Source organism: Bombus impatiens, unplaced genomic scaffold (assembly GCF_000188095.3).
Source record: "Bombus impatiens unplaced genomic scaffold, BIMP_2.2 scf_0382, whole genome shotgun sequence".
Lineage (NCBI taxonomy): Eukaryota > Metazoa > Arthropoda > Insecta > Hymenoptera > Apidae > Bombus > Bombus impatiens.
In genome coordinates, this window is record NT_176801.1 from 67,006 (window position 1) to 85,252 (window position 18,247).

Consider the following 18,247-nt stretch of genomic DNA (forward strand, 5'->3'; position numbering starts at 1 on the left):
CTTTCGATGCTGATTTATTATCTCCTCTACGTATGTCGTAAAAATGTATAGTATACAATTTGTCTTTTTAAAATATTGGATTTAACAGTTTACTTTAAAGAATATAAAATGAAATTCAGTTCATATGCCTAAATGAAATTTCATAAGCTATGTTTCTTTTATATTATTTATTCAGTGTTTCACAGCCAGCCACCTCTTCGAGGCGACCTATTATTCGATACTCGTGGTGATCGAGACGTTATGTCCACTAACTTTTCTTTATCTTCTGGCATGTTTAAATTCTTTTTCGGACTCAGCGTAGGTTTCAATCGTGACTTTATCGTTTTGCCATCCGTATGGGCAGATAACGTCGATTCTGTGTCAGTGTTAGGTTTCTTCATGGCCCTCGCTGGTGAACCGTATGAAGACTGGGGATTGTTCATTGCGTGGATGGGGAGTGCTGATGATGTTTCTGTAAACACACGTATTATTAAAAGAAGAAGTTCATTTCTTCAAACGGGATCGTAACTACTAAATTAAAAAAAAATAGAGAAATTAATTTCACAAGTCGCAATAGAAATAGCTTACAGAATTTTTATAAAATTTTCTACTCAAGTACGCACAAAGTTTAATGGAAAAGAAACATGGAGACATAGAATAAAAATATATCCATTTTTTATTTTCATTTACGAACATTATAGATATTTGACTGAATTTCTTTTTATACAGAGGATCAACGAAAATATTTATTTATATTGATTTATTATTATTATTTATTTGAATGAGAAAACAGTTCCCTTGTATTGAAAACATTTATAAGAGCTTTGTGAAAGCAAGTAGTATTGATTAATTCTGCTATGAATGTAGAAATAAAACAGCGCTCTTTAAATAAAAATAACAAAGTTCTTACCAGTCGATTGTTGGTAGGCCGTGGTCGAAGAGTTCGCGGACTTCCTTTTGACGACTCGCGGTGGCGTACGAAGCGATACTGGTGGTGCAATCTTAGCGGGCTTCTCATCGACATAGTCCATTGACATCACGGGCTTCGTCTATAAAGGAAAGCAACAACCCATTACGTGATTCCCCTTAGACGGGATCCAAACATACGCGCGTGCAAGGTACGAACAAATTACAATCTTTGAATTAAGAAACTTGTGTCTTATAATTAATTATATAGCATTTTATAAGTATTTAATTTTTTCATGATATATTAAGAAAAAATTAAGATTTATTAACAACAATCGAAGATTTTTAAAGAACTTCTTCCTTTGAATAATGAATTTGCTATTGGGAAACAATATTTTCCGGAATTTTCATAGGTTTTAGTTCGAGTTTCGATAAAAAGAATTACGGAGATCTTGAATTTGGAGAACTACTACGAATTTTCACAAAATCTTTTTTTTTTGGCTTTATATTCAAAGATTGAGGTTTAATATTTTGCAAGAAAATTTACTATGTTAATTAAATTCCGTGAAATCCAAAATTTTCCATTGGAGGATTAACAGGATTTTGCTCAAAATCGTTTTTGATTCTGATACTCAAATATAAAGAATTATGCTTCATTGAACTTCAGGCTACTAATCTATGAAAGTTTAATTAACTATAATCGACAATTTAGATTATAAATAAATATAGAAACGGATAATAGATATATCGACATAAATAAATATGTAAGTATGTAAATTTTTATTTATCTAAAGTGTTAATACACAAAGTGGTACTTACTTTAACAACAGCTTCATTATGGTTTGCCGTGAGAGTAAAAATCGGAGGTTCGGTCAATGTTTCATGCGGTTTCTCCTCAGTTTCGACTATATCCTGAAGAACATGAAGAATCGTCGAAGCTGTGCTTTCAGGTAGCTCTACAGGCGGCACAGGTGGCAGGGGGCTCTTATTGTTTAATCTCTGTGCTTCTTCCATGGCTGCTTTCAAATGCAATTGATTTTGAAGAGACGCTTTGCTGTTACTTTTACCAATTTGAGAGCTTTTTATCGCGCTGTCCACGACCTGCAATATTTCGTTGATTGTCTCTTCGTTCACAACGAATCAAATGTTAATTTCATTACGTAAGTTCAAACACGATTTTCACCTGGCTCCAACGATGATTAGCAGATTTTAATACGGCTAATTTGGCAATCCTTTTCCATCTGGCGATGTTATCTTCGTCTTCATCCGGTTGCTGAAGAGAATCTGCCTGTTCTTCGGACTCCGTACCCGAGACAGGAACTGCTACCTGGAAGTCCTTCATCAGCTGGCGTTCCCAGACCCTCATCTTTTTGCCTAGAATGGCTGATTGTTCACAGAAGTGACGAGAGTTAGTTAGTTGTAATAATTAATCGAAAAGTTGAACGAGTCATTGAAGTTTTCGGTAAAGATTTTAATCGATCGTAGGAAAAGTACTTTACTTATTTCAATTCTTTTATTCTTATAAATATTCCATATTCATTCGTATTGTTTATAGATATATTCTTATTTTGTATCCTATATTTTTTATTTTTGTTCTAGAATTTCCTTATTTCCTCATTTGTCGTTTTTTTTTGCCAATACTATATTTATTATTCAGCAATTTATCAAACATCAACATTTATCAACATTAAAATTTCTTTTCTCTTAAAATCCTGGAAATCGCTTACTTCTTTCTTTAGTATCAGCCCCAGCGATATCCATGCCGTTCCTCTGTAAGATATCCAGCAATTCGCATCTCCAAGATGACAAATCTGATTTTAATTCGTGAACATCGTCCTCGGTAACAGGATCCATTTCGTGTTCAGAATGCGAGTTCACTACGTATCGCCATATCAGAGCTCTCATCACGGCTGCGTACCTGATCAGAGCAAACAAGAACGTGGTAAAATTCATAAAACGCCATGGTAGATATGGTAACTCTTAGCATACTAAGAACTCTTTCATCCAGGAGGATTATTAAAAGACTATAGCCTCATATTTAATATCTAACGAGGAACAATATCTTCTAGAACGTAGTATTTCGCTATTTTTCTAAATCTTGATAAATTATTCTCTTTCAATTTCGCCGAAAGCAAAACTTTATGTCGATTGTCAGAAACTGAAATATCAACTGAAATTGAACTATGAATTTTTCAAATAACCCACTGTATAGCTTGTAAGTCTTAGTATTATTATCAATTTGTATTATGCGATGAATTATTGTTAAAGCTCGATTATTACTTAGACTCGTGTGTCCGCTTGCGATCGCTCGTTTCTCTTTCGAATTTCTTCTTCTGCAGGCCGCACAGTCTGAAGAGTAATTTCGGTGGCGGAAGAATATTGAACGGAGGCGGAAGCGTGTCGCCATCCTCGAAGTAGCTCATCCATAGCTTCGTCCGCGCGAACTTCCACTCCTTGTCAGCGCGTTCCTGTTTACATGGGATTTTACGAATCGAAATTCTCTCGTTCTTTCATGTTATGAAAAGTGATTTACCTCGATGACAGCGTAGCTGTTGCTCATCATGGCGATGAGAAGATTCAGCAGAACGATCACGTTGATCACAGAATATGAACCAAACATCAACAGGCCCCAGAATCGAGTGTAAGTCTTGATTCCTCAAAACAGAAATCGACATAACGAAACCAAGAGCTTTTTTTAATGCATATTAATCAAAATTGAGAAATATTATTTTACGAATTTATGATTTATTAAAAAAAGAAAACGATAAGATAGATTTATGGCATAAAAGTTGGATGATTCTCTCGGTTTACCTGCGAGTTCGAAGCTTTCTATGCCAATTCCTCCGAAACTAGCCCAGAATAAACTCTGGCACGATTCGAACAGATTGCTGAATCTATCGAAGAATATTATAAAAAGGGTAATTGTTGGATTGAATTGAGAAATCGGAGAAAATAATTTTTAATAAATGATTGTTGATTACGATGCACGAATACTAGCCTTCTCCATCTTAAACAGGACTCGCTGGTAGGATCCCAAGATGGGTCCGCGATGTTATCGTAGCATTTCCGTCTCTCCAATTCCGTGAAGTACCAAAGCAGTTGGTTTAGGCCACAAGCAAAGGCGAAAAGTACCAACGTGTAGATGAAGAAGAACTTTACGATGTCTATCACCATTCTACCTAAGGATATCTGGAAGAAAACGTATTTTCCAACGATGATACTGTAGATCAAGAACGATGGAGCTCTTTACAAAAAATCAGAATTGGAAACAAAAAGAGAACTCTATTGAGATTTTCGTTCGATCGTAGAAGTTTGTAATTTTGTCATTTTAGAAAATTTTCAGAATTTTTCCTTAACATTTTATTCATTTTACGTACCAATCCTTTTATTCGTCTTTCTTTCAAATATTTCTGTTTCCTCTATCTATTTTATATATTTCCTTCTTAGCATTGTTTTTTCCAATTTTTAATCGATCTTTTTAATTAAAAAGGTTCACGATATCGGGAATAACAAGTACCTGAAGAGGCCCCAAATGAGGATTGATACTGAACAAATGAATCAGTTTCAAAGCGCTGAAGATGTTGGCGGCTGCGAACAAACCCTCCGCTATTAGCTGAGGATCGAAATCGCTCCATGTTTCTCTCGGGACCAAAGCTGCCATAGGGTTCTGATTAATCTCCGCTCTTTGTTGAAGGTACGCGGCAGTTCTAAGAACCACAGTTGCGATGTAGAGAAAGTTTTTGGTGAAGTCGATGAAATTCCACATGTCTCGTAAATATGCCTTCAAGCCATCCACATAGGCCTTGAAATTTGTAGCGTATTAATTTGTTGTTATTCGATTCTACGACATAATGTGTTAAATCTACTATTCCAAAGTAAACTCGGTTTTATGCATGTACATTAGTTTCATACGAGATCTTCGTATTCCTTTCTTTAGGATTTTACAACTATTTCTACATCTCTTAACGAAGCTTGGCAGTATTTGACAATTCCTAACACGAACGAATTCTTTGCATTTTCGAGCTTATAATTCTATAGAATTCCACGGAATTAAAAACTAAGATGGTTAATAAAGTGTAGCTGTGGCATAATTTCCTCTGGACAGAGATTTTTCAAAGATTCCAAGATCATCTCCAATTTGTTAAACAACGTACATTCGATACATTTTATCATCGATAGAATGTATTATACTTCTTTGATGCAGTATATATTTTTTTTATATGAACTCGAAGGCCTATAGTGTAGTGTGATAAACGAAATAGAGAAAAAAGTAGAAAGTACCTCTCTCATTTCTTGCCAAATAAATCCAAGAACATAGAGAACAACTACACCCTCTAGAAACGAAGGGGCTGCGCCCCTTTGTCTCGCTAGTTCCATCTCGATATCCCTTTTTGCCTTCTCGCTGCCGAATATCTTTACTATTTCCACTTCTGCGCGTTGCGACACCAGCATCAAAATAACTAAACAACGATTATTCATCGTCTAACTCGATCGTTTCATTCCAACAATTATTAATATCATCGAGACTTACATAGAAAGAACACGTACGAGGCAGCGTGAACGAGAAATTTGACGAATGGCTTTCGCATCATTTGACCAGTTTTCGAATTTGGCGCTAGTAAGTACATTATAGAGTAGAATGGAAACATGAGGGCAGTTTTTGCAAGAACGCCGCACTTTTGCCACGTGGTCATACGCCGAAAGCCAGGTAGACCGTCGTACCTTCGATCGACGAATAAGAAGAAGATAATTTAATTTAGAATTAATATTCTGCTCACACTCTTATGCAATTATTAAGATAATTTAATAGTTAACTACTCTCGTAAAAATATTTAATAGATAGTCTGTCGTGTTATTTAATAATTAGCTATTAATATTGTAAATTATTTTAGCGTACAGAATGCATATGATACGTAAAAATATGTAAAATACTCAAAATATAGTATGTGCTGTAATATTTAGTGATCGAAATAAGTCTTTGGTTAGATTCTGCTTCTTTATGGGACCAATAATATAAATTTGTATAAACATCCACAGTCTATCCATTGTATACAGTTAGTTATTTTAACGAACCACTGACTATTCTACAATTTGTGCCATAAGGAAACGAAAAATCTGTTAAGTAACTGATTTTTAGGAAACTGAACTTTGCCCTAACTCTAAAGCTTAATTCAGTGACCTTCTCGAGGAACAAGTATCTTTATTATCTTTACTATTCCAAGATTCTTTTGCTCTAGTTGAAAAATTCTAATTAAAATAAAGCTGTAACGTTAAGAGAGATCTCCGAATATCCCTCTTAGTACGATCTCGTCATCTTAATGTCCTCTCCCTTCTCTGCTTCTTCTTTAATTTCCACCTCGCAAAATGATTTTTATGAATCGTGTTTTAATATCAGAAATCGGTTTTAATATCAGTAAAACGTAACAAGAAGGTCTGATAGTTACAGTGTAATTGAGTTCATTGTTAATGTAATATACGAAATAAAGTTTGCAAACAGCCAGTGGCAATTTTACGCGGATAATTCAGGAGCAGAAAATCGAGGGAACTTCGTAACGAACTCACCAGATCGCCGCCAACAGTTGCTGCACGTGGGAATGAGCGACGAAAGTTTTCTGCTTATATTGTATGGCCAATTCTAATCTAGCCAGCTGCTTCCTGGTGACCAAGTTCTCCTCATCCTCAGGATCATAGTTGAGGATCGTGTGCAATTCCGTGGTAGTTCGCACTTGTTGCAGCAGATCAACGGCGAATCTAATTGAAATGAAATCGACGAAAGCTTTCAAGGATATTTCCAGATCTCCAAGGTTTACATATTAGAAAGGACAATTTGTAATTTCAAGAGAAATAGCCATATTTTTTACATTTACTTTTTTATAACTGCAACAGTTCTATATTGCGTTATTTTTTAAAATATAGCTTTACGTCTTTGAAGAATATACGATGCAACGTGTTTGCTAACGCGTTGTAGAAAATTAAAAATTTAAATTTATTCACGCGACAAAATGAGATATCGATGGACAAGGTAATAACTAAATGAAAGAGAATGAAATTTACCTCTCCACCTGTCGTCGAAGCTTCAGATATTCGCCCCTACTTTCCGGTTCGGCAATCGTCAGTTCGCGAAGTTCCCAGCTTAATTGAAAAGCTGTTAGCAATGGATCTGGCGAGCTGAGCGCTATTAAGCTTGGACTTGCCAATGCTTTGTACTCGGAAATCCTCGTGGACGAAAGTCTCAGTGGGTCGCCTGGCATAAAAACGAATGATAATGTCAGGGTAATATACCTGTTTTAAATCAGATTCGAGTTTCTAGATTTATATAACTTTGACATTTTTATAATAGCATTTCGAAAATTGTTAAGTAATCCTTTTACTTTCTTCTTTTTGAACCCTTAATTGCTACACTGCAATGGAAATACGTTCGTAACAATGGAACTTAACTTGATCGAAGATTATCTATACGCTTGACGTCATACGCTACTCGAGAACGAATTATGACAATGTTTATGACGGCTAAATTCGTTTAGAGAAACCTTTGGAAAAATTTATTCTTTTTCTCGTTCGGAGAAGTTGCACGAAAACATGAAAAATAAATCGCGTGACCAATGGAAAGAAATCGGCAATCAACAATTAGACGAAGAGTTTAATTGTAACAACTGTAGCGTTGTTTAACGATGGCTTATATTTCAACTTACGGTACTTTTATCGAAATCTTCTTTTTTTGATAGAAAAAAGACGTAGAAGTCTTTAAAGAAAGACGAACCTTTATTATTATTTATTTGGGAATTTATTTTATAGGATTTCTCGAGTGTTTTACCTGTGGTCGATCGCAGACAATCGGCACATCCACATTTAATGTCGTGTGGCATGGGCAAAGTGGCACCGCGATCCAGCAGCAACTTCAAAATCTCGTAGTTGTTCCGCTGCGCGGCCAAAATCAGAGGCGTGATTTCTGGCGGATATCTCGCGGATGCTGGATCGATCTTCTGCCAACTATGGATCACATCTTTCGTCGCTACAAATGCAGATCGCATGGATATTTTATAAGAAACGTCAGGTTCGATCGTTTGCTATTTTCTCAATTGTCCACGTGTTTCGTCGAATTAAAAGAGTCGATAGCAGGATGGAACATCGATCACTCACAGTTTTCCTCGGCCAATAAATTAGCAGTCAGCAATTCTTCGTGCTCTAGCAGCAACTCTACAGCTTCCACAAATTCTTGATCGATCGCTCGGAGAAGAGCATCCTTCGTCTCCACGCCCATTACCACCAACAATTCAACCATTTCCAAATTCTCTGAATCAATGGACAATGACAAAGCGCCGCGTCCCAAACTATCCACGCAATTTATGTCCAGTGACTTGCCCTAAGATTTAAATACGTTGTACTCTTTTCACGAAATAGAAGTCGATTAAGAAAAAGCATCGATTGGAACAAAGACTCACGTTCACACTACCCTTATTGGCAAATTGAATGAATCTTTTGACGTTAACTAGATCGCCCCGTTCCACTGCTAATAGATATTTCTTTTCTTCGATGTTCAAAGGCCTTGGAAGATGAACTACGTAGCTTTCCATCTCGTTTGGAGGAGCTTCTACCTCTTTCTCTGTCCTCTCGAAGCCCATTTTCGACTACGGCTTTAAAGACAATTTTCGAAGTTCTATAAGACGAAGAAAATCTTTTATAACACGAGTCTTCAAGCGACAAATATTTTTTACATCCGCTATTGTTGTATTTTAATTAATAGGGGAATTAGATCTTAGGGAAAAGAAGAGATTTATGATATTCGACTTCTTTTACCCCCAATCGCAACGCACGAATAATGCGAGCTATCTAAGAACCGAATTTCCACCGATTTTCCAATGCACACCAATCTCCACTAACACGTTTTCGTCGAACCAAAACTCTGGAAACAGCTACAACTCTATCCTTTAATTTATTCACCTCCAATCTTGCGACGATTCCACTTCAAATCCACGAACCTTCGCCCCTTGTTCTTTGTTAAAAAATCTCTCGATTAGGTTTTCCAATTTCTGCACCACACTGTCACAAAGTAGTACGAAATTTTCCACGAAATTTCTTTGTACGGAGAATCAACAACGCTCAACGATTGAAAGAATCATCGATGTATTCAAAAAGAGTCAGATTCGTGAAGAAAGTTTTGTGAGCGAACGACACTGGCGACAGTCGATTTCGCTTATATAGGGGATGATGGAAATCGAATTACGAGTATTAACCGAGACCCTGTTTATTTGCCTAGTCGCTTAAGGCGGTGTACACACGCGGACTAATTTGCTTATCGATATCTCGTTAGCCACACGATGGCTTGTCAGAGGGTGCTCTCGAACAGTGTCATCTCTGACAGTTATGCTGTGTTTATGGACAGACTTTTGCATATAAAATAATAATAATTATAGTTACTAAATAATTAATAAGCAATAATTAACGAATAATTAGTAATACCGTATGCAATAATAACTGCAACAATTATTATTTTATATGAAAGATTCACAGGAAAAGGGGAAATGATAAGTTTTTACATTTCTCGATAAAAGAAAATTTATTTTTCCATATATTGGGTATATTCCACATATATTCCACAGAACATGCGAGATCCGCTTCTTGAGCTAAAAACAATGAAAAATGTTCGTATAAACACGCTCTGGCTGTCTTTGTCTATGAGGTACAAAAATTTTGTAAATGGAACAACACCTATTGAAAATGTTGGGATATCAAGGTTCAGCATAGAACAAGCTTTGCAACACATTCGGCAAACACCAGGAACCATTCAGAGTGTAACTGGATCCATGACAGGACGTCTATAGGCTTGGAAATGGAAGGTGGTCGTTTTGAGCATCTTCTGCGAAAGTAATTAGGTAACATGAAATCAGAAGAGAAAATTCGCTACGTCTTATAAACGAAGACAGATAGGACATATGTTTTTAGATGTACAATCAGCTCTGGATGTGGACCCCACGTATTTCATTACATTCTGTGTAATGTCGCAACTTCATATTTTCTCATAGATATCGTATCAAAGTAAAACGTTTTATTCTTTATTTTATTCTGCATCGTCTTCAATTTTTACTTAGAATTCTAAGTAATATATGGTACATAAATCTGTAAGAAAATGTGATAAAGGAAAAAGGAACAGAGGAATCTTAGAAGACTTCATATAAAATGTTGGAAATTTATTAAAAAATTCTCGAGATAAATATGCGATGGATATATTTTTTTATTTCCATGCCTTGTGTGGCTTAGATATTAAGGGATGAAGTATAAAGCATCGTTAGAGTTATACGATCGGATTACTATCCAAAAAAAATGTAATTCTTTAGACGCGTTTTAGCGTCCTCCGTCGTTGTAGTCCTGCAACACGATCATCCTTGATATTCTTTTCACAGGATCTTTTTACGCGGATTGTTTGCTCGAATAGCCCCTAAAAGTTACGATACCCTTAACTCGCGAATCTTTCGAATCGATTTGTCCACCGCCGAGCATCTACTGCTCGATGAAACTTAGCACGCGATGAAAGAGAAATTGCAATATTTCAATGAAAGTATTTCTCGATGATCGACGAAATAAATAAATACGTCTCTATACGTATAATATTTACTTGACAAAAGCGATTTGAACGTCAGATTTTCTAGGAACTTCAAATGGTCAAAATTCTCCTTCCTTTCCTTTCGTTCTCAAAGTCTTCTTAAGTTCAGTTTCTTCAATCGCACCCATAAAGATATACATTTGTGTGCAAATTCATAGTCTATCGATTAATTAATACGCGTCTTACGATATCCTCGCCAGACGTCATCCAAATCTTCGCGACATCTTGGAAGAAAGTAGCTCAAAGCAGCGACGAAACACTCAAACGGCATTAAAGGCCGATTATCCGCGCAACCTGGCTAGTTACAAATTGCGAAATTCATTAAACTGCACTATTAAAGAGTTTCCTCTTATGGCTTAGCAGGTCGCCAGATATCAGAGGAACGAGGGATGAAAAAGAGCCAGCCAGCTCTTTTTAGCTCGGTTTGCGCTGCGGCTTCATCCACTTTTCCCCTCGTTCCAGTCGATGTTTGCTCGATGGCTAGCGTCCACGAGGGTGTTCAACGATCGTAGATCCAACGCAGATTATCCATCGGCTTCCGTTTATATGCTTCTTTCCACTTCGATCTCGTTGTTTCGAAGAACTTTCTATTGACTATCGAAGAGCTGTTCCGTTACGGATAGTTGAATATCAACGGGTATTTCGTCGAGAATATTCATTTTTGTTTCACGAGGTGATTTCTTGGGAATTTTCTACCGTAGTTGTCTTTTAGTTCTTGTCGTTACTTCGCGTTGCGGTATTAGTTTTCTCATGTTTTTCTCATTATTTTCTCATGTCTTTTCGTGTTTTCAAAACTAATATTTACCGTTGTTTGACGAGGTAATTCTTTTAGAATATTTCGGTGGAATATTTTACAATTGTAGTTGTTATTTAAGGTGAAATTATTACACAGTTATTAGTCTTTTAGTTATTATCTCTTTTAGACTTTTGACTCGAAGTACTTCGAAATTATGTTATAACGTTCAAGATCTTGTTTTATTTTACGATTTTCTCGTAGTGTTCGGAATTTAATTTTCCATCGGGTTCTTTTTATTCTGAAAAAATAGAGAAGCGATAACAAAGATATTTTTGAACTGCGCGTCCCTTGACTATCTCCTTTAATTTTGTACGTAGTATACTTCGAGATTTCTGTCACATTTGACATTTGACGTCAGAGCTATCTAGCTTATCCGCGTTTTGTAGCTTTTCAGAATATTAGTTTCAACCTGAAATTTCGCCCTTAATATTAGTTATTATTAGCAGAATATTAGTTTCGCCCTTCAATCTTAATTTCAATTTCTTATCGTAATTTGTAGCGTTTTATTTACAGTGGCAGATTTGGCAATGAAACGTAACGTGTTAAGCAACTATTATTCTTAGGTTGTTCAGTTTAAAAAGAAGCTTGCAACTGAAGTTGTAAAGTTATTCGAGGATTGTTGAACGCAAGGAAAATAAATGGACCAGCGGTGCTGACTCAAGAAAACTATGAAATGTCAACAGCTTGGGAACTCGTTTCTCAGGTGCAAAAATAACACGCTAGTACGAGAAGAGAAAGACTTAGAGTTTATGGCGTTCCGTGAAAACACTCTGGTAATACTTTATACACGTGCTACGTTGCGTTAACTAAAAGAACGTCATTTCTTATTTACGTCAATTGACAATGATCGTACAAATCATAAGACATCGTTTTCTTCCACTCGTGAAAAGCTTTTTTTTTATCATTTCGTAATTTAATTTTGTTTAATCACGTCAATAACACACTTTTCTTTTTAAACACCATGCTACATGACGTATAAATGATTACTGTATTGATTCATATCAATGGTGATATCGATAATTTTTATTCAAAAATATCGACAAACATTTTTAAGACAAAAACAGATATATGTGTAAAATGATAATACGAAAAAGTTTTATGGTTTGTTCGTGAAAAAATCCTAAAGAGATCTAAGAAGTCCTTGATCATTTTTTCTTAAACTCTTGTACCTCTTTTCAGATATTATTCATTCGTTCCTTCGTTTTCAGGATGCATTCGAGCTTTCAAGTTCGAACTTTTCGCGTGACTTTGCGGAGGTTTTAGTTCCTTGCCCGCGTGTATTTACGTCCGTTCCATTTTTCTGAAACTCGAAGCGTGACTACTATACTTTGGCTGCTAACGAAATTCATAACTTCGTTACGTCGTGACCTATAACACGAGATATATAAAAACAAGAATACAATATAGTAAAATACGATATGCACGCACAGATAAAAATAACAAAATTCAGAAACATTTAAATTCCAATACTCCAGCAAAGTATTAAACAACCCGTGTTGTCTTATCGATAGACTCAGGATATTTCTGCGTTTATGACAAAAAAGCACAGAGTATTCGCTTTAATATTTGCTGCGTGACACACATCTTTGTCATTGTTTAATTGCATCGTTTCGTTTGATCACGTGGCCACAATAATTTTTGTATAAAATTCGTAAAATAGAAATTATTATACAAAGCCGATATAAAAACGAGTTTGCATAAAAGTTCGCAATCTACGTATCGATCGTGTCAAAGAATAGAAAACGATAGGAAAGACAGTGTACGAAAAAATAAATAAACGCGTGGATCCTTTCGAATATCGCAAAGAAACTCTCCGATCTTCTTTCAACAACTATCTATAAGGGAAAGCGTTTGGGATTGTTAAAAGAATATCCATGTCGATGAACCTTCTGAATAGACACGGCGGATAAACGATCGCGTTTAACAAGCAATCGATGTCAAGCGATGGGAAATGTATCGTCGAGCGAATCGAGTGAAAGCATCTTTTTTCATCGTTCATTCGGAAACGAACTTTCTTCGTGTCGGAAAAACGCGATCATCGGACACAGAGCGGGAAGGAAAATAACGCGAGAGAGGAACTACGCCTCGAATAAATCTGTCGATCGAGTCCAAGCGATCTTCAGTGTTTGCTTTCGTTCCCATCGTTAGATAACGAGACTTCTCTTGCGTCATTAATTTACATATTTGCTTTTAAAGTTTACGATTCTTCTTTACTTTTTGTATATTTCTATACACGATGGCAATACGTTGTGAGATATTACATTTTGCAAGATTCATTCTAGTTTTGGTAATTGGTTCGATTCTGATTGGTAATTCGTTTGGTGATGAGAAGATCGAGAATGATCCTGTGAACTTCCGGCACGTGAAGGATCTCGAGGTAGCTGCTAGTGAACACGAAGGCAAGTAATAGTTTTCGAGAAGTCTGTTCGTAGTTGCTTCGATATTTGAATCGTTATTTTGTTTAGAAAATGGTAAATACGTTTATATACATACTTTTCGAAGTAGCTGGCTTAATTACTTTTTTAAGGTACGTTAAATCATCGTCTGAGAGAGATTCGCTGGTCAAAGTAAACGAATTTATTCACAATAGGCATTTATTAATTTGCAAAAGCAACTTTCTTAAGGTAAATAAAAGCAAATTGAATCTTAATCTCAAGATACGATTCAAAACTAATATTCCTCGATTTACAAAACTATTAAATTAATAATAAAAATTCGTGGCTAATGCTTCAAGCGTTCGAGAGATCAAAGGAATCATTCTTTGTAATTGTCACCTTTGTTTTATTCATTTCTCGATGCAAGAAACGGTAGACTTAATTAATACCGAAATAGAACGCCTTCAGTTACTCGGTAAACCTTAATAACTCCAATTAACACCATCCTTTCATGGAGTTCGAGAATTTCTTGAGAAATTTTCGGCAAAGGGTGAAAAGCTTTATTCGGTAATTAATTCAAACAGGTGGAGAAAGGCAAGAGGAAAAGGGCGGCGGCACCAAATACGAGGAAGATCATCATACCGTTGACGACGAGAAGGGTGACAAGGTACAGCACCATTGTTCGAACGAATTTCTCGTGCAAAATTGTTCAACAGTTTCTACGAAATGCACGTTCGTAAAAATTCTTACCAACGTGTTTCATTAAAAGAAGGATGAAAGAAAAAAGTAGAAAACACGATGTTTTGGATTGTTTTTGCGTTAAATAAATTGCAGATATTTATGCAAATTCATATCTTCATAAATGCAGATAAATAAAGTGTGTATTTTATTTTTTAAGTTTGATAATACGCGCTTTACTTTCGATATTTCAAATATTTTTGCATTTGTACATTTTTTTTCCAGATTTTTGCATATTTACACTTGTCAAAAACGCATAAATGTCCGCAGTGTAATAACGAGATGAGAATATTCCTTTTACATTTATCGAACGATTTCGTAGAAGCTTTCGCAGTTTTTATACAAATCGTTTTTGATGAATTAATTTTATCGCTCGCTGAAAAAGCCAGAGGAAATAAATTAACACACGAACAATGCATTTAAAATAGAAAATGATAAAAGAATGCTCGTTGAAATGGTTTAACGTTACGATAAAGGTCATAAAGATGCAGTAACAAGATCCATTATTTCTTCGATATCTTTTCTCAAGAATGATTATTAATACATAAAAAAAATACTTTATTGCGAATTATAAAAGAATACTCGTAAAATGCTTCGATACTACAGGGAAGACTTCCAATAACAACTCTCAATATTAATATCTTCGATAAACGATTGAATTTTATAATTCAATATCAATTATATCACAATATCAACTTCTCGTTCATTTACGCGTTAATGTTAATCAAAAAATCCATACACTTGCGAACAATAGTGTAAATACATTATTTTTCAATCTCCTCAAATTTCTCTCCAAATTTCTCAAATACGCCCAATATCATCGTAATTTCATCATAAACTCGGCAAACCGTAATATTTCGGCGTTAATTGATAATCTGGCTGCAATATCACAGCTGTAACAAATTTCCTTGGGAGCATGCAACACTCCTCTTCTCCTGCAGCCGTACTCGTCATCGTCGACGTCCAAGACTCTCTTCCCTTTTTATCGCCCGTAATATTAGTGTCCACCCGGTGTTCTTAAGGGATTATTTATTATACGGTCGTCGTTGCGCGAACGACATCTTTGCAGAGACCGAACGACGCTTCTTTCTTCACCGGGAAATTCTTCGTAACGACGAGACGGTATTTTCGCCCCTTTGTCCGGTACACGCACCCTTCGATATTGCTTCTCTCGCTCGTTTCATGGGCCGCTGACCACGAGGCAATTAATTCGTCAACGGACTCGTTACTCGTCCAAAAAAATCTTTTCAATATGGCCATTCGGAGAAAATTCTTTGACTTCTTCCAAACCAGTCTCTTTTATGAATTATAACGTCGGTGTTTTCCGATTCTTTTCTGTGATATTTATAGCGGCGAGTAGACCGTGGATTTTTATGAAAATTCGTATCTTTTAAGAGTACGATCGACCGAGTAGATCCTTGGTAGAATACAGTTGTCTTATATTTTATAGGAAGTACTTTGGATATTTTGTATAGTTTTTCCATATTACGTGCATTCCATGCAATTTTGCGTTTTCAAATCTCCTATGAACGCATGGAAATCCGCAGTTTGTAGCAATTTCTGTAGCTGTATGGCATTTTGCCCGTATTTGTTGTACGATCGTATTTTTATAACGCGAATGCCTGTTTCATCGATCACGAATGCTTGAAAACAGGGTTACAAGGTCTTCCATGAGTTCGACAAGGGTGAGAAGGGCCACCATGACAACGAGGGCCACAAGCGAAAGTACGACGAGAAAAAGGGGAAAGAGGAAAAGGAACACGAGGAGACGGATCATTACGACGAGAGTCACCATGGCGAAGAAGGCGAGAAAACTGCGAAATTCGACGAGGAGGGCAAACACCAAAAAGGCTACAGCACCAAAGGAGAGCACAGTATTTCTAAGAAGGTTTTTATTTCAAAAATAACAAATTACGTACTTCAATCTCCGTTTAATTAATCCGACGAATTTTCGATGGAAATTCCTCTACGATTTTCCAGTAAACTTTTCAAGTAAGAAACTATACATAGGGTGGATAAAAGTTTCTGAGGTCGCTACGTGGATATCTTAAGAAAAATGTAATTCTCTAAACACAAAGAGTTTTATTAAGAAATTATGATACGAGACGAGTGTTGTAGGACGAGTATGAGAAGAAGCACGATTTTTACGACGAGTATCATGAGGATGGGGAACACGAGAAACATGGAGGGTACCACCACGAACACGAAGGCAAGAAGGGTGGACACGAGAAGAAAGGACATACGGACTCTGCTCGTCGCGAGGTTTGTTAAAATGATAATTTCTTGTGCAACTTTTCACACGTAGAAATTAATTGGTTCCTTTCCTGAAAAATTTATCATTTATTTATTTGATTTGTTCGTGGATCAGTTTTAATTTGTCCAAATGGTAAGAAATTGTTACATGATTTCTAAACGTTCAAACGTTTCTAAACTTGTCAAATTTGATATTAATTGATATATCTATCAGCATCGGCATGGTAAAAAGAAGAATCACGAGGAGGGTCATCATCATCGTAAACAGAAGGGTCGCAAGCTCGCTGAAGGCCACGATAGTCATCATCAACACGATAAGAAATATGGAAAGAAGGGAGGACACGAATCAGGGAAGAAATGGTTCGCCAGCAGCGGTCATTAAATTCTCAAGAGATAAAGTATGTTTTCTAAATACGAATTTATGCTTCGAAAGATTAACTCTTCAGCTAGTCATGACAGCGAGTATCCGCGTTTTAAAACGACTCAAAGATTCGTTAAAAAATATTTGAATGATTAATGTATGACAATTTAGAAAATTCTTAATCCGTAGTATGGAATTTAGAAGAAACAGAATTGAAGATTATGGTACGTTATACATACATTATACATCCTTAGACGTAGAAATCGTTATAGATAATTATTCGGTAAAATATTAAATGATCTTCGAACAAATTAGTGAAATTGAAAAATCAGTAGCGCAACAAAATATTCATCGTTAAAAATCGATCAAATTAAAGATCACAGCGTATAAAAGATACGCATAGAAATCATAATAAAGTCGCAATTTGTACGTATGAAATATTAAGTAGCTTTAGCCCTTAATCCGAACCGAAGTTTATCGATTCACTGTGCATTTTCGCCGTGATGAAATTTTCAAGGGAACCAACATGTCATCGTTCTCGGAACTCTAATGCAAATGCATAAGAACATTCGGAGGAAGTAGTCGAACGTAGAAACAGAATGCAGGCGCGTAAATAGCGAGGCAGGTGTGTGGAATCGTGTATATTCGTCGACTGTTCGAGGTGACAGCAGTAACGAGTGCAAGTTCTGTAGAAAGCAAGGGAATGAAGACTGTGCTGTTTATGAACGAGATCTTTATTCGAAAAATTACAAAACTTTATCGCCTATGCAAATGTCAGTTAATCTCTTTTTAGTAAAGTTCGTTAAATATATACGAACTTTTTTATTAAAAAAATTCGGCTGTCAAAGCAAAGGTTGAATTTTGCCCACTGAATTTTACCGGATTTAATTAAATTCCATTGGATGTTTATAAAATTTCATTAAATTTTAGAAGAACAGTTAGAAAAATATACCAAAAACGTAGCTTCTTTATTGCTCTAGCTTATTACATAAATATTTACAAACTTGTAGCAAAAATGAACAATTCCTTTTTGAAGAAATCTATTTTCGTACTTATGACGAGAGTCTAAACATTTCAAATCAAATTATATATCGTTATACAGTAACAAACATGGCTAAATTATGGCTAAATTACGAAAATTAATGTAAATTGGTATTTTTATAAATGCAACTAAAAAAAGTAGAATCTATGCAAAGATATGTTTTACATACCGAGTATTATACCTTGGATATGTTATA

The 18,247-nt window shown here is 35.8% G+C and overlaps 2 protein-coding genes across 5 annotated transcripts; one reads left to right on the forward strand and one right to left on the reverse strand.

Annotated features, from left to right (window-relative positions):
• Positions 1–17,846, reverse strand: LOC100741943 (transient-receptor-potential-like protein). 4 transcript variants are annotated; one of them, XM_012386282.3, is made up of 19 exons: positions 17,828–17,846; positions 8,827–8,837; positions 8,328–8,542; positions 8,026–8,248; positions 7,700–7,897; positions 6,940–7,129; positions 6,448–6,636; positions 5,417–5,607; positions 5,167–5,345; positions 4,403–4,687; positions 3,884–4,074; positions 3,697–3,779; positions 3,419–3,540; positions 3,166–3,353; positions 2,613–2,803; positions 2,069–2,268; positions 1,705–1,986; positions 890–1,028; positions 1–451 (listed from the first exon to the last, which is right to left on the reverse strand). In XM_012386282.3, the coding sequence occupies exons 3-19, from the start codon at positions 8,505–8,507 to the stop codon at positions 180–182; spliced, it is 3,303 nt and encodes a 1,100-aa protein (XP_012241705.1). In that variant the 5' UTR covers positions 8,508–8,542; positions 8,827–8,837; positions 17,828–17,846; the 3' UTR covers positions 1–179. The 4 variants fall into 4 exon arrangements, with proteins under 4 accessions (XP_012241705.1, XP_033176877.1, XP_012241702.1 ...); XM_033320986.1 differs by lacking the exons at positions 8,827–8,837; positions 17,828–17,846 and adding an exon at positions 8,873–8,946 and having other exon boundaries at positions 8,328–8,549; XM_012386279.2 differs by lacking the exon at positions 17,828–17,846 and having other exon boundaries at positions 8,683–8,831.
• On the forward strand, positions 13,519–17,103 carry LOC105680845 (putative eggshell protein). The gene is made up of 5 exons (XM_012386249.3): positions 13,519–13,681; positions 14,242–14,324; positions 16,050–16,283; positions 16,514–16,657; positions 16,863–17,103. Exons 1-5 carry the CDS (start codon positions 13,519–13,521, stop codon positions 17,028–17,030), a joined length of 792 nt encoding a protein of 263 aa, XP_012241672.1. The 3' UTR covers positions 17,031–17,103.
• Positions 17,847–18,247: the final 401 nt, after the last annotated feature.

Bases quoted from the DNA above. Each gene is read 5' to 3' on its own strand.
- LOC100741943 (XM_012386282.3), bottom strand. From the start codon at position 8,507: ATGGGCTTCGAGAGGACAGAGAAAGAGGTAGAAGCTCCTCCAAACGAG. The intron at 6,637-6,939 runs GTAAATTTCATT...CATTTCAATTAG, and splicing joins CTTCGACGACAGGTGGAGAG to ATTCGCCGTTGATCTGCTGC. The intron at 1,029-1,704 runs GTAAGTACCACT...TTTCCTTTATAG, and splicing joins ATAATGAAGCTGTTGTTAAA to ACGAAGCCCGTGATGTCAAT.
- LOC105680845 (XM_012386249.3), top strand. From the start codon at position 13,519: ATGGCAATACGTTGTGAGATATTACATTTTGCAAGATTCATTCTAGTT. The intron at 13,682-14,241 runs GCAAGTAATAGT...TAATTCAAACAG, and splicing joins AGCTGCTAGTGAACACGAAG to GTGGAGAAAGGCAAGAGGAA. The intron at 14,325-16,049 runs GTACAGCACCAT...GCTTGAAAACAG, and splicing joins ACGACGAGAAGGGTGACAAG to GGTTACAAGGTCTTCCATGA.